The sequence below is a fragment of the Glycine max genome, chromosome 15 (assembly GCF_000004515.6).
Source record: "Glycine max cultivar Williams 82 chromosome 15, Glycine_max_v4.0, whole genome shotgun sequence".
In the NCBI taxonomy this organism is placed as follows: Eukaryota; Viridiplantae; Streptophyta; class Magnoliopsida; order Fabales; family Fabaceae; genus Glycine; species Glycine max.
The window spans coordinates 6,889,777-6,905,561 of NC_038251.2; the positions used below are offsets into that span (position 1 = coordinate 6,889,777).

General features: G+C 32.4%; 3 protein-coding genes across 3 annotated transcripts in view; 2 read left to right on the plus strand and 1 right to left on the minus strand.

Moving 5' to 3' along the window:
- The window catches only part of LOC100792762 (uncharacterized), a 5,323-nt gene extending 4,399 nt beyond the window's left edge, over window positions 1–924 (plus strand). The window contains exon 2 of the mRNA XM_003546011.5: window positions 793–924. Within this exon, the coding sequence (XP_003546059.2) occupies window positions 793–807 (15 nt within the window). The 3' untranslated portion in view covers window positions 808–924. The remainder of the gene's footprint in view (window positions 1–792) is intronic.
- A 7,793-nt stretch (window positions 925–8,717) lies between these two features.
- LOC100800689 (transcription factor GTE12) lies at window positions 8,718–12,339 on the plus strand. Its single transcript, XM_003547142.5, has 11 exons — window positions 8,718–8,874; window positions 9,380–10,232; window positions 10,431–10,491; window positions 10,562–10,708; window positions 10,787–10,851; window positions 10,934–10,991; window positions 11,083–11,166; window positions 11,264–11,385; window positions 11,480–11,546; window positions 11,777–11,898; window positions 11,979–12,339. Exons 2-11 carry the CDS (start codon window positions 9,513–9,515, stop codon window positions 12,228–12,230), a joined length of 1,698 nt encoding a protein of 565 aa, XP_003547190.1. The 5' UTR covers window positions 8,718–8,874; window positions 9,380–9,512; the 3' UTR covers window positions 12,231–12,339.
- Window positions 12,340–13,370: 1,031 nt separating this feature from the next.
- LOC100793288 (eukaryotic translation initiation factor 4E-1) lies at window positions 13,371–15,446 on the minus strand. The gene is made up of 5 exons (XM_003546012.5): window positions 15,047–15,446; window positions 14,756–14,921; window positions 14,140–14,265; window positions 13,738–13,803; window positions 13,371–13,632 (listed from the first exon to the last, which is right to left on the minus strand). The coding sequence occupies exons 1-5, from the start codon at window positions 15,337–15,339 to the stop codon at window positions 13,582–13,584; spliced, it is 702 nt and encodes a 233-aa protein (XP_003546060.1). The 5' UTR covers window positions 15,340–15,446; the 3' UTR covers window positions 13,371–13,581.
- Between the last annotated feature and the right edge of the window lie 339 nt (window positions 15,447–15,785).

Consider the following 15,785-nt stretch of genomic DNA (forward strand, 5'->3'; position numbering starts at 1 on the left):
TACACTCTACCTACCAAAGACAAAGAATAAATCTCTATATTAGTTTTTTTTTTGTTTTAAAATTAACCTCTGTATTAATTTAAGCATTATTATATTTTTTATTTAAATTTACTTGGATTTTTTATTTGTTACTAACTGTTTTTCATATTATGTATAATAAGTATTGTTTCGAATGGAAACACGTAAGAGTTTTATATTAGAGGTATATATATATATATATATATATATATATATATATATATATATATATATATATATATATATATTATTGATTAGGGAAAAATACTTTTAATTTCACTTTAGCCTTATCTAGTTTAAATTTTGTGAGATTTTTTTTAAAAAAAATAGTTGATTAAATTCTTTTTTTAAAATAAATAAATTTTGTCTCGTAGCTGATTGCGTTTTTTCTATTCAAAACTCTCGACATATTATTTTCAATTTAAATATGATGGCACTTAAGTTGAAATTGTGATATGAAATAATTTTAAAGATTAAAATTGAAAAATTTAGTAAAAATTTGATAAAATTATAAGATATAAGATAAAGTTTTTTTAACAGTAAAGATTAAGGTTTGATAAGGAAATAAAAAATAATAAAAATATATATATTAAAAGAAAATTTAAAAATATATTACATAAGTACTAAACGAACAAGAACAGTAAATTATAAACACATAATAATAATAATAGTAATAATAATAATAATAAGTCACAATCTATTATTAATGTCTATAATATATTTGTCGCACTTTTTATACTTTCAATGACTAAAATTTGCATTTTCATCTTTCAGGGACGCATTTGTTAGTGGGGTAGGAAGACGAAAAGTCAAAAAAAGAATATTATGACAAATATATCTATATACTGACAATCCACATTGACAACAATAATTTCAGTAACAAATTTGTCTTTTTGTGTCACGTAAGCTATTTTACTAACGGTGACGGATAGAAGTTAACAACAAGACATGTTTGTCGTACTTTTTACACTCTTAAGGACTAAATTTTTGGTATTTTCATCTTTTAGGAACGCATTTGTCAATGAATTACATATTGAGAAACAAAAGTAATTATTTACCCTTAATTAATTTTTGAGTGTCATATATGAGGCATCTCCTCCTAACAGAAGGAATATATGGTAAGTATAATTTTTTTTTTTATCTTATAGATTTATATATCATTTTATAATGTGTTTACATAAAATAAACATTAAAATTGAGTGGAAGAGATATACCAAAAACGAAATTAAGTGATAAATATTCCGTATTGGTAATATAATTAAAAATATATATTATGAAACATATAAATGCAAACAATTGTCTTAAAGTCACTAATTAAAGAAGCAAGAGAAGGAGTATTTATTTTTCCTCTAAGTGTTTAGCCCATGATTTCAGAAAGAAAAAAAAAGGAGTATTTTATTTAGATGTGAAAAAATATACCTTCTTATAATTTTTAGATGCACTTCATATGATTTCTAATAATTTTTTTAATTTTTTTTTAACTAGTGTAAAAATATATAACTAATGTGCATATTCTTTTTGTTTTGTTGATGCATACGATGAGTCTGGTCTATCGTCAAGTGAATCCTTCATTATTTTAAAGCACTATATAGCTTCACAAATTAAAGGTAAGGGGTGTGAGTGAGTATTTTCAATTAAATTTGCTAAAACATGAGGTATTCATTATAGATGGATTCTACTTGTGGAAAAAGTGAAAATTTAAATAATTAGATAACTTATTTTAAAATTAAGGGTTCTTACTTTTTTCATATTTTATTTTATTTATTTTCTTCTCTTTACCGATTTTGTCCCCTATTTTGCCCCCTATTTTCTGTCTTTTCTTTCATCTACCTCAAACCCCTTACCTCCTCCGCTATCCCGCCATTTTGCTCGTCGGAAACACTGAAGAGAAGAGCGTTGGAATTGGAGAAGAGAAAGACACTCGAAGACCAAGGACTGGTTCATCGTCACGGTTCTCTAATCCCTCTCCTTCCTCGACATCGCCACCATCCCCATGTACTTCGTCGCCATTGGAATCACACTCTTCACCAAGCTCTTCATTAGTTTATCGCCAAAGAAAAAAATTAAAATATACAAAATTTTGGAGCAGGATAAAAAACCCAACAACACAAAGAGCCACAAGTCGGATAAAAAACGCATGAATCATTATGGTGTGCAGACATGTTAGGGATCTTAGTTTTTGTCCCTAATCGAGACTTGAGAAATGTGTGATATTCAACTTCAAAAACTCAAGGCTCTCTTTCACTATGTTGAAGAAATTCTAATTTGAATATCACAACAAACAATGGTTATTATTTGTCTAGTTTGTTGTAGTTTTGTAGTGGAGGGTTTGTTGTTCGCAGAGATTGTGTTGTTGTTGCCAGGTGATTGCGGTGAAAGAGTGTGATTAGCAGTGGTGGCAACTTGTGGTGAAGATGGTGGTTTCATCGGTGGCCACTGTGGTAGGCTCTTGGTGACAGTGGCAGTGGTAATGACGCAGTGTTGTTGACGTGGGTGGGCCTTTGAGGGGAAGTTAGATTGATAAAGAGAAAGGTTTTCAAGGGACAAAATCCGGACAGAAGAGAAAAAATAAAAAAAGGAAAAAAAATTTGGAACATTAGATTTAAAATTAAAAAATTTCAATAGAGTAAGATAACTTTCGTACCGTGGAAAAGTTATTTCACTTTTGCACGGTAGAATTTGTCTTAATTGTAATATAGGTTTGACCTCTCTCAATTGTCCTTGTGAAAAAATACAAGAAGAAAAAATAGCCAATTTTGTTGTCTCCCCATATATTAATGATTCAACTATAATTAATCAATATTCAATATCTATGTACACATGGAGGGTAATTCAATTGGCAAGTAAAAATTTGACAGTCAATAAATTATTCTATTATTTTATCATTCTAATGAGATATTCAAATAAAAAATTCTCAAGTAGCTCAAAAATTAGACCACCTCAAATAAAAAATAATAACTCATGTTTGTAATCATATGATGTCTTTCATTTGAAAAAATTGTCTTAGAATTTTTAACTATTTTGTTTTAAAAAAAGATATTTTATGATGATTTTTTGAAAAACTGTCTTAAAAAGTTTATCATTTTAAGATGATTTTTAACTAAAAATCATCTTATTTATAAGACGATTTTTTATGAAACTATCATAAAAAGTAATTTTTTTTATTGTGTTGTTTACTACCACAATTAATAACCGTCGTCACATGTGTAAACTAGCCGGCATCGAAAATAGTTTTTCCCCGTGTTGTGCATTCTTAACTCTTATAATATTGATAAGTTTGGTTGATTGCACCTAACAACTGGATTGCTTATATGTATTAATTATTACGACTACGTACTAAACCAGTTTATCTATCATAGCAAATCACATACTTGTGGATTCTCATCAAATTATGATGGACTTATATTAGCACTTCATCATTCAATGTATGATTATGTCTGAACGTACTGATGGACCGATTTGCCATATTCGATTGGTTGTAGTTATTAATACAATAATGAAAAAAAAACGTTATATTCAGATTATTATATATTGATAGTGCAAAAATAATTTATATTAATAGTAAAAAAAATATTGTCAACCGATTTTAAATTATCATATATCATTAAAAACTATTAACTTTTTCGATAAATACTTCCAAAGTTATATTTAAAGTGTTAATTATTTGATTGAATAATAATATAAAAAAACTTCACAAATAATATATAAATATATTTTTTCTATTTCATTTTAAATTATGGGCTTTTTACAAAGATGGTACATTTTGCTTTTAACATGACCAAGGTAATATATTTTTAAATAAAAAATTAACCTAGGATTAAAAGTTTATTGTGGTTTTATAGAATCAAACTACGTTTTTTATACTTTTACAACAGTTTAAAAATAACACCTTCTATTGACAATAATTAGTACAAATGATAACAATTTATATTTTTTAATCAAATAATTCAGAAACCAATTCCTCACTCTTGAGTTTACAAGTATCAGATTCTAATTACACAAAATCAAAATAGACTTTCACGAAATTGGCTTATCCTCTACAAGTAATTTCAAAAAATATATTACATTTGTAATTTTAAAGGTAAATATACATTTTTTTTGGTGATTTTTTTTTCATTTCTCACTATATTTTATAATTTTCTATTTAGTAAAAAATTATATAAATAAAATTTCTCATAACTTCATAACTAGTTTTTAATTTCTATTCATGAGTGCAGGCATATTTACTTGGCATGCATATACTGTACGATCCGACTGTCATTCCCTTATTTATTTGTTTTCTTGCTATTACGACGTGGTTTGACACATTGATTTTTGGCACTGAAATAAATGTGATTCAGACTTTTTCCCCCTTGAATTTTTCTTTTGCTAAAATTGTGATTGACGTACAATTCCAGAGTTTGAATCGAAGACGATGACGTGGGTCACGGTTCAAGCAATATTTACCACATAATAATTAGGTAGCCAATATTGCAACGAAGACAACGTTTCTTCATGTTGATAAATCATTTTTCAGATATTTTCTTTAAATCATTGATTATTATTACGTTTATATATGATTGATAATTTTACTTGTTGGATATTTTGGGGGCAAATGTTGGCAAATAAATAATTCAGCATTAATTAGCAGTGATTCTATATATTTAGCTTATATAGATAATACATGGATGATACATTTGCTTAAATTTACATATTACTAACATTATTCTTATATTTGCAGTAAAAAAAAACATTATTCTTATATTTAAACGGACGTTTTAATAAGTATCAGAATTCAAAAAGTTAATCTAATTAAAACACAAATTGATTCAAGTAATTATAGATTTATCTTCTTAAATAAGATTTTAGATTCGAGTTGTATGTAAAAACGTGATTCTTAGAAAAAATCCAAGCAAAAGCACTAGGTTAAGTTTTTTATTGAAGATTAGTCTTTAGTAAAATTAATGAATATTTTGTATCAATATCATATCATGATATTAAATAAAAAAATTAATAAATGAAACTTATTTTACAAAAGTTTAAAAAATGAACGAAATTTAAATTTGTTTTTCTTTTAATAAACGTGAACGAGTCATACAAAACTTCCATTCTCTATCAGTAACAATCTATTAATTTAAGTCATTCAAAGTGTCACAAAGGTATCCTAAGAGTGAAATTAGATTCTGAACTATGTGGAAAATAGGAATTGCGGATTGCTCTGGCTTTATAAAAAATATAATGTCATTATCCTTCCAATAAAAGACAAGTTCAATACTCTCCACAGCTTACACTAATTTTGTGAATCTCTAATATAGAAAGTGCAGAAAAAGACCCATCAACGAACGCCTAAAAATCATTGGAATAATTCTTTGGCATTATCCATTTGGACTATTCCTTCCCTCTTCACAGCAATTAAAACACATGCATAACACGATAGCAGCAAATTAAGACGCTATATAGATAGAAAGAGAGGAAGTTTCGTGCGGGAAAAAGTGTACTAATGGCTCGGGCTACTTGGTATTATTGGGAAGGTAGATTGGAAAGTAGTGTAAAAGTCATTTTAAAAAGTTAGGGAAGAAAATGATTGTGACACATTACACATATATAAAGTCATTAGAGTCAATGGATTTGGCTTTCGGGCCTTTACATTGTGATATGGTTTATATACTTTCAATGGCCAGTGATAGTCCACCACATTGTTTCATTTTGTCATACTTGGAGTTGGAGGCTTGTATTTGTCTCGTGTAGGGGCAGGGGTGACTCTTTCTAGTTATTTGTTACCTTGCATGTTAGACATGGACTCTTAGGAATCAAGTCATCATTCTTTTTTGATGTTGAATTCAAGCATATTTAGAGGAAATATATACGTTATATATTTTGATATTGTAATACTACTATCTTATTACTAGATCATTAGAAGATAACTAAAACTTAAATTTAAATTTACCTCGCAGAAAAGATTGCCAGCCAGCCTCTATATTTTTTGTCTTTATACTCCTACGTACTATAAATCTAAATTAATATTGGGAATGAACTTAACCCAACCGTTGGCTTATTTTTAAAAATGTTTGTGACAAACATGCATTCTAATGTTGTTTTCATGGTTAATATTATTTGCTTAGAGTTTAGATAATGATGGTTTAAGGTATGACTTCCTACTTCAGTTTTTGAGTGAGTATTAATTCTTCTTTCAACATCAAATAAATACTCTCAAAAGATAATTATAATTAATATGTGATATAAATGAGAGATTCATTAAATGATTTAGCAACCTCATTAAATGTAAGTAATTTTTCCGAATATAAGTGATAAAAATTTCTTTATTTTTTTCTCAACAAATCTCAATTATATATTTATTTAGATTAACTTTAAAATAATCTTTATTTATTAAGTTGAATAACTTTTTTATATTTGATATCAAGTTGCAGTGAATGATAATTTAGAAAAATTTTATTATTTTTAATTGGAAATGGTACGATGTAATGAATTTAATTGACTATTTTTCTTAATAAGTGTAAAGTATGTTTTTTTTTTGTTGATAATCAAGATCGAAGGAAGTATATATATCATAAAGGTATAACTCATGCAGAAATATCATGTTATATGTTAGGGGTGTTCGCAAATAGGATTAAATTGAATTTTAAATTCAAATTAGGAATTTGATCCAATCCAATAAAAAAAATTTGATTTTTCAATTTTTGATATGTTTTGTTTTTTTAATTTATTTGGTTATTGATTTTTTGGATTGGCTAGTCCATATTGCATTGGATCGGTTTATGAACATCCATATTATTAGTTAGTTGGTCAATTGAATATAAATAACTTTTAATACACTATTGTAAAGACATGTAACTCTCTTGTATAATCATCTTTATTAATCAATAAAATGAAGTGTTTCTATGTCACTCCTTTTCATGTTCTTTGAGTTTTTATGATGTGTGGTAACATCAAATGGGTTTGCATTACCAATTAAAATGTTGATGTGGTATCATATCTCTCAAATGTGGAGAGTTGAGGTGCCAAGCTTCTAAGTGATAGGCATAAGATTATCAAAGAAGATTTGAAATCAATGCTTGATCTCATGGACAAAGTGGCGACGTTTCAAGACCTATCTTTCACAAAAGAAACGTAGGAAGAAAATCATGTATTTGGCACCATAATCAATGACAAAGAATTAGTTACACTAGAAGAAACCAAAGATACAAAACAAAAGTACTAAGCAACAATGCTATTACTCAATCATTTTGCTTATTCTATTTTCTAATTCACATAACACATTTCTTTGTGGTTTTGTACCCTTCCTAGCTTTCCGCCAACCGATTAGGCCTTAAGACTCGTCATGCTCACACACTTAAGATTGGAGGATTATGTATCCTTTCAAACTGGCCAATGACTTCTACCTTTAATTCCATTATCTATTGGATGTCGATCATTGTCACTCCAATTAGTGTTACACCATTTGTGCAACCTCCCATTTCCCTTTGAAGCCGTAATGATTATCCAGGGTATGTTGTTACATGATGCCCATGATAACAATTAATGGGGGAGTTAAAGGCGAGGATAATTGTTACTAGGCATTAGGGGGAAACCTGTGAATAAGAACCCCTAAGACAAAGTTGAGAACGCATATTACATGTGTCTTAGTTGAATCATTATGGACTAGGCATGCTAAACCCTAGATTCAATCTAGTTACAGGAACACATGTTCAATTTGTCTCCATTTAAAGTTATTCAAGAACATCTTCATGCATTGCAATACAAACACAAGTAGGTTAACTATTGAAAAAGATAAAAAGACCACATAACAAAGATGACTAATGAAAAACCTAGTGGAAGGTTGAGCTTAGAAAGCAAAAACTAAATGGGATGATTGTCACAAGCATTTGTATTTACATCTCATTGCCATTTGTTTCAATTTCAAATGATTTAAATGAACCATTGTTTTAGTGAGTAAAATTGTTTTTTAAGTTGTTAATGGTGATTTTAACGATCACCAACAACTCGAAGAAGATTGGTACAAGTTGTGGTACTTGAATCAGTCAATTGGCTGAACTTAGTTTCTACTACTCTTTTATAAATACATGTAGGTGCCTCTAAAATATCAAATAAATACATGTTGGTATCTACTAAAATATTAGATAAATTTTTAGATAAATGCTTTTGTTATTTTTTGTATATAAGAATATTTTTTTGTTTTGAATTAGAGATTATAAGTGTTTTTTAAGTCACTGAAGGTTAATTCCGCTTGAAATACATATAATTACTGCTGATTTAAAGAATTTTTACGCAAAATGAGAATCAATGAGGAGTAAATGTCCAATTTATTAAAAATCTATATTGGATTTTACGTGATTAACCCGAGACCCAGTGGTGAATAACATTTCAATTTCGTAACATGGCCATAAATGCAAAAGCCTATAAAGATAGCGCATATCTTATTCAGAATTTCAAACGGGCCGCAGCAAGCCCAAGTAGCCGTAATTCCAGATCTCATTAATCATTAATTATTATCAGATATTTTACACATCTAATATAATTTTTTAGGGTAATCTAATCTAATCTCATTAAATCATATCAGACCTAGATATTTGGACTCTCATTCATCCTATCACAATCACAACAATAACTATATTTTCGCCCTTAAATAAATAAACGTGAAGTAGAGCCCAAGAAATAAAACAAAAAAAGCCGTATCTATAAAAAAATAAAAACAAAAAGTCAAGATGACGCGTCGATAAGTAAAAACCCTAGAAACCACACTGATACTCTCACACACATTGTGGCTTTGGCAGCGCAACTCGTCTTCGTTCCTTAGACTCGGCTCGATCTGCGAGAGGGGCTTCCTAGCCCTCCCTCTCTCTCTCTGCTGCAATTCAGGTTCGTTCGTTTCCAAACCCTAACTCGATTTTAATGCTGAAATTCCACGCTTTGCTTTGTGTTGTTTTTGCGGCGAAGTCTTTTGCTCTCTGTGTTGATTTGAAGAGCCGGATAGTATGTTTCGTGTTTCGCAGCTCGTTATATTTGTATGATAACTGTTCGATGTGAATGGCGTCGGTTATTATTCGCGTTGGGATTTCTTTGTTGGTTTTCTCTTCTCTTTTTGGTGAATTACAGTAGTCTGGGTGCAATTCAATTAAATTCTGGTTTTGGGGGAATGTTTAATTTACCGTGACAGTTTTTTCACTTTCAATATCGTATAGTGTGCATGATCTATTTGTATTTGTAGTTTATCAATTAACAGACTTTAATTTCAATGGTAAGGAATTTTTATCTTATATTTGTATGCAGTGTTTTTTTTTTCCTGATGGTATCGAAATACGTATGTTATTTGTGCTGAGATTGCAGGCAACTTTTATTTATTTATTTTTGTTGTGGTATCCAGGTGATTTGTCTTCACATGGAAACATTGCTTGCTTGAGGGACTCCTTTGTCTCAAAGGAGTTGGAGTTTTCTGGGTTTTTGTGGGATTGGAGATTTAGAGAGTGCCCCTGCACTCCCTGTTTTATTTCATCACCATGATTGCCACTGAAACTATAGTGCCGAGTACAAAATTGAAGATCAAGTTTTCAACCAAAAGAATGGAGGTTGAGTCTGGGCCAAAATATGAATTTGGACAGAAAGTGTCTCACACTGACGAAAACAGGAGCTTTAATTTGAATGGAAAATCCTCTGCACTGAATTCCAACAAGAGGGGACCACCCACAAGTATTGAGGGCCAAAAGGAGAAAAGGCAGAGGATTGATCGGAAAGGGTCGATGCAGTGTGCTACAATACTTAAGAGTCTAATGTCTCACACATATAGTTGGGTGTTTAGTAAGCCAGTGGACCCTATAGCGTTGAGTATTCCAGATTATTTTACAATCATATCTCATCCAATGGATTTGGGCACAATTAAATCTAAGCTGGAGAAAAATATTTATTCTGGCACTGAGGAGTTTGCAGCTGATGTCAGACTGACCTTCTCAAATGCTATGAAATATAATCCTCCCAGTAATGATGTTCATTTGATGGCAAAGGAACTCAGCAAAATATTTGACAGAAAATGGAAAGACTTAGGTCGGAAATGGAAGTGTGAAGATGAGCATGATAAAAGCGAATCTGAAACAATTAAGGAAACTGGGAGAAAAAGTCTTGACATGCTGTCCCGGCATAGAGATTCCTTGCCCAAAAAGACACAAGTATCTGAACACAAAGGAATGCCCAAGATTAGATCATTGGCAACAAAAGATGCTAGAGTAAGTGTTGTTGTATGTGAGGGAGAAAAGTCTTATTGTAATACTAAAGAATACAATATAATTACTGGAATTGATGAAATAAAATTGGTATCTACCTACTTTCTTCTCTGTTGCACCATAGTATGGCCACATGTTTATTTTGTTTTCTGGTGTATTTTTAAAAAAAATGTCATTATATTGGCAATGTTTCACTTGTAGGTGGAGCCATCTAAATTATCACAGATTCCTTGCAAGTTGATTGAGAAAGACATGCACAAAGGTATGAATGCATTAAGAGTACTGTGCAGGTTTTTGGCTCTTAAAGGAGCTAATAACTGTGTATTCTATAGGCAACAAAGGTAATCATGATGTGGAACAGCCTGCTGGCTCTCTAAAGGCATGTTCTTCAGTATGCTTTGTCACATCCAAGTGTAGAATTTGTGGGGATACCACATGCCATTGTGTAATTCCTAGCAATTCAATACAGGTGTCATCAGGTAGTTAGACAATCTTATGGTTGCTTGTCTGATGTGCCATTTGTTTCTTTATTGACTTGTATCTGTGCCCTGATTTAGATATATCATCTGAAGGATCTGAAGGAGGGGATGTAATTACACGTGGTGCTGATTCTTTGAGACAGGTATTAACCATAGTATTATCAAATGTCACTAGCCAAATTAGCTGTAGCCTACAAATCTAAGAAACTATATGTCTACTTCCAGAATTGCCCGACTAAATGTACTTCACCTATTGAGAAGAAATCTGATCCTGATTCTGATGGTGAGAAGAGTTTAGACTTGTGATGATAAGTTTTGTTCTACCTCTGGCTCTCATGCTGATTTTGTATATTTGATGTTGATATTATGCAAAGGGGCTGTAAGTTCTTTGGACAGTGAACATGTTTGTCCTAGTTCTCAGCATGTAACTCCTACTACTGATGCCTCTTCTGGGGAAGGTCAGCTTCTCTCTGCCTATTATGCTTCAGTTAGCTGCTGGTACCTCTTGTATGTGGATTTTAATGACTTTAATTTCTATGTTGTTTGTTGTTTTAGTATGGAGCACACCTGTTTTGCCTGTCCAGCTTTCTCCTAAAAAGGCTCTTCGTGCTGCTATGCTTAAAAGCCGCTTTGCAGATACCATTTTGAAAGCACAGCAAAAGACCCTTCTTGATCATGTAAGCCTTATTTATTTGAAGGGTGTCTTGATTTGCATTAAGGGTACTTTTGAATGCATTGTGGTTTCCTAATTATCATTGCTCTGTTTATTAGGGTGATAAAGGTAATCCTCAAAAAATGCAGCAGGAAAAGGAGAGGTTGGAAAGGATTCAGCGTGAAGGTGAATATAGTATATTAGTATTTATTACTTGGGACTTTGTAGAAACTCTTTGGTAGAAGCATATTTATGTACTTGTTTTGAATTTTGAATGCTCATCAGTAACTTTATTTGTCTCTGTTCTGTTTTCCGAATGTTCTCTATGTGTAACTTATTAATTTCTAAATACAAAGGTGCTTTGTGTAATTTATTGATTGGCAACCCTTGTTCATGATATGCTGCTTGCTTTACAGAAAGAGCTAGGATCGAAGCCCAAATTAAAATTGCTGAAGCTGCTGCTAGAATGAGGGCCGAGGAAGAGTCAAGGCAGCGGAGAGAAAAGGAAAGAGAAGCTGCTCGAGCAGCTATAGAAAAGGTTTGATTCCTAAGTCATGTGTTTTCTGTAACTTTTTGTATAGTTATTAAAATGAGTTTTTAATTTGATGTCTTTTGTAGATGAAAAGAACCGTTGATATAGAACATAATGTGGAGATTATTAAAGAACTTGAAAGTTTGAGTGGATGCACGCTATCTTATAAAGCCGTGGGCTGTAGAAATGGCTACAAAGTTGCATTGGAGACATTGGATAAACCTCAGTTTGAGAACCCATTGGAGCGGCTTGGTTTATTTATCAAGGAAGACTTTACCGCAGATGAAGATGAGGAGGTTTTGAACGGAGGCTTTGAAGAAGGGGAAATTTTTAACTGAATACACCTTCATGCAGTTCTGCCAGCGCTAACTGTTTATATCCTTTTAGACAGGGAAACAGACAATTATTGTAAATGCACATATTGTTTGGAATCTAGTCTTTTGACTATATCTGCCTTAATTACCTCTTGTCTGGGAATTAGGTAACTACACGCTTGCAATTTTGTTTTACAATATTATAGCATTCCTTCGAGCAAACGTAGAAAACTCTTTAATAGACGTGATGTGTCTTTGTCTCGATGTAAATAGGTTAATATAAATGTCTCAAAAAACAGGAATTTTTTTTATTTAGTTACCAAAATATTTTGTTTATACCACATGTTAGTGTTACTTGAGTAGGTACAAGCGAGTGCTTCGAGCAGTGAACTATTGTAGGGAGAGTTGAGAAAGAGAATCAACGTTAGAGGTTCCGTGTACTTTTAACTTGTATTTATTTATTTGTATATTATAGACATGTCACATGTGGTGGAACATACAAACTCCTACATGGATTAAAATTAGTGATAATTTATATATTTTATGACTACAAGCTTCACACATAAGATAGAACTTGGCTTTAGTATGGAGAGGGAGAAGCCTGTGAAATATCATGATTGACACAAATGTTCACCTTCAAATGGAAAACAATAAACATCTTTTCGATCTCATTTGCGTATAAGAATAAGAAACTTGTGATCGAGGACTCTCTATATCCAATTCAGTCAATAGCCTTATGAGAGTATGGCATGGCAGTCCAGATGAAACTGATGTCCAGCGCAAGGCATACATCGTGTACGCGTTCACATGCAATAAATTATCATAACATTCCTATCTTGGTCCCCTTTTTTCTAGTGTACTACTTGATACAAAAATTATGATTTGACAAAGATTTCAGTAACTGATGTGGCAGTGTTGGCAACAAATTATGATGACTTTTTTTATTATCGAGAGGCGGTCAGTTATCAAGTGCTATGTTTTTTGGGTACTCCAGTCTTTCTACATGAGAGGTGGCTGTGTTAGCTTGTTTAATTTGACTCAGCAAGTTTGCCATGATCACAACCCGGTACTTTGCAGTCATTGGATTTAACGGTGAAATATTGGATTAGCAATATCAGATGATACGACGAAAGTTTTTTTTTTTCAATCGAATGGTAGAAGCAATTAGCTAAATCACTCTATATTATTGATGAAACATCTCAGTATGAAATATTCTCCGTCCACATCGAATATGAAAGTACTAATAAGATGAGGTCAAAAGGGCTAAGAAGCTCAGCTACATGTAGGAGAGGAAAGACCAGGCATCAAAATGCGACTTCATTCAAGGAATGTACTGCATTCCTTCATTTGCTTCCAGTTAAGAACGCTATAAACTTCATACAACGTATTTATTTTTAGCACCTCTGTCAAGCTTCTTTGCATCCTCCTGAAGATATATAGCAACACACAAAAACAAACCAAAAGTTAGCCCGACTCAAGATAAACCATTATTATACAAATGCATAAGCACACAGATAGTAATTCTGCTCACATGAAATATAAAGCCAATTGTGTCATTGTAATCAAGAAACTCCTTCCACTGCTTTCCAATGCTCACCTGCGAGAAGAATAGTTTAGATATTCCTCATGTTGATCACCCAAACACATCTTTAGAGTACAACTACAGCAAGATTTATCATGAGTTGAGTACAAAATATAACATATAATGGAGTTGTCTTAATGTTATTATTCAGTGTAACCACAGAAAGACAATTTTGGCAGGTTTAAGAGCAAACTAGATGGGGTATGCCTAGTACACATTCCTCAATATTTCTCACAACATTATTGAAGAGGCTAGATAAATCTCCCTCACTCCCTCCCACCTGCAGCACAATAGTAAACAAAGGGAAAAAAAGAAACAAACCAAAACTAACTGAATAAATAGGAATGTTACCTGAGCAGCTTCATTTGAAGCGTTCTTAGTCCAAATAGCAATTTTTTCCTGCCTACTTCTGACATTCACAACAGCTCCGCATATTTCATCTCCGTGATCAAACTGTTCTCCAATCATTGCCAACAACTTGAAGGGACAAAAAAGAGAAAAAAAATAGTATTATTAGCTTGATAGAATGAATTTAATCATATGCACTTGTGTAAATTTTTCTCACACAAACATCATATAGGATATGATGATAACTTTCCTACACAATCCAATTCACTAGTGGCCACAATTGCAGTTTCAGACACTAAAAAACGGATCAATTTTTAAAACCTTGCATTCATAAGTTAAACTAGACAAAGAAATGAGTATCTATATGCACTCACACAAACATCCTATAGGATTTATCATCTTACTAAATCTTCCAATTAACTAACAGAGTCCAACTTCCATGCCCTATTACTATAATTTTTTATACACTATCAACAAATTCAGACATGACTTTAAAAGTAATCATTAAAAATCAACAATATGTGACAACATTAGTGCATTCTAATTAAATTGATAAATAAAACTCCACAGATAATTGAATTCTTTTGCATCAAAAGCAGGTGTTAATGTAAAACGATACCGTATATAACCAACTGGTATCAGATTTTCCCCTTTGGAAGGTCATAGTCCACTTTCCCCCATTAGCGCAGATAGGATCCTCCCACTTGGGCTCAATCTTGTGCTTGAAGCAATGAAAGTCCGCCCCCACACCCAACTTGCTCGGGTGGTGAATGTTATTGTAAATGCTGAACAAATTTTAAAACAAAAAAACAAGGGTCAGAACTTCCAATAATCAAGAAAGAAGCAATTAGGTTAAGACCCAGAAGAGGGAAAATTGGGGGAAAAGGAAGGGAAAAGATCGAAGCTTGACCTCCAAAACTCTTCGACGGTGGCGAAAGTGTAGATGGGTCGGATGGAGCTGCCCCATGCAGCTTGTTTGGACTTGGCGGAAGGGTTGTCGAACCAGAAGGTCCAGGAATTCTCGAGAGGGTGGGGGTTGCGGACGAGGGCGGACGGAGGCTTTGATGTGGCGGAGGCGCCGTCGTCACCGTCGTCGGGGATCTCCCCCTCTTCGAGATCTTCGTCGTCGTTGTTGTCGTTGGCGACCCTGCTAGGGTTTTGGTCCTCCGTGATGGCTGATTTTTGGGCATCTTCCACAACCATTGTTATGACTCTCTCACACTCACAAACGCTTTTTTTCTTCCTTTCTCAGCTCTGTGTTTTATGAGATGCAAATAGTATAGACGCGTTGGTTAGTATTTCACTGATACGGCATTTTTAAACACAAACAAACAAATAAGAGAGAAGAAAAGACACTCGTGGGCTGGGCTGTCACTCACAAGGATTGGGTTCAGGCCCATCTTTGTAATTGAGGTTGAGGGAATCACGAGAGTTGATATTTCTATAGCCACTTTTTGAAGAGTAGTGGGAATAGACAAAAGTGTCCCTCTACACATTTTTCTCACCCCTTCTCCTTCCCTCTTCCCCCGTTCTTCTCACCACCTCCTTCCCTTGCATTTTTATTTTCATTTTTTAATACATAATGAAAGTACGATTTTGTTGTATTTTGGATTAAGAATCACAATGAAATCGTAATTCCATTGACATTT

Bases quoted from the DNA above. Each gene is read 5' to 3' on its own strand.
- LOC100800689 (XM_003547142.5), top strand. From the start codon at position 9,513: ATGATTGCCACTGAAACTATAGTGCCGAGTACAAAATTGAAGATCAAG. The intron at 11,386-11,479 runs GTAAGCCTTATT...TCTGTTTATTAG, and splicing joins AAAAGACCCTTCTTGATCAT to GGTGATAAAGGTAATCCTCA. The intron at 11,899-11,978 runs GTTTGATTCCTA...TGTCTTTTGTAG, and splicing joins CTCGAGCAGCTATAGAAAAG to ATGAAAAGAACCGTTGATAT.
- LOC100793288 (XM_003546012.5), bottom strand. From the start codon at position 15,339: ATGGTTGTGGAAGATGCCCAAAAATCAGCCATCACGGAGGACCAAAAC. The intron at 14,922-15,046 runs GTCAAGCTTCGA...AAATTTGTTCAG, and splicing joins ACCGTCGAAGAGTTTTGGAG to CATTTACAATAACATTCACC. The intron at 14,266-14,755 runs GTATCGTTTTAC...TGTCCCTTCAAG, and splicing joins ATACCAGTTGGTTATATACG to TTGTTGGCAATGATTGGAGA.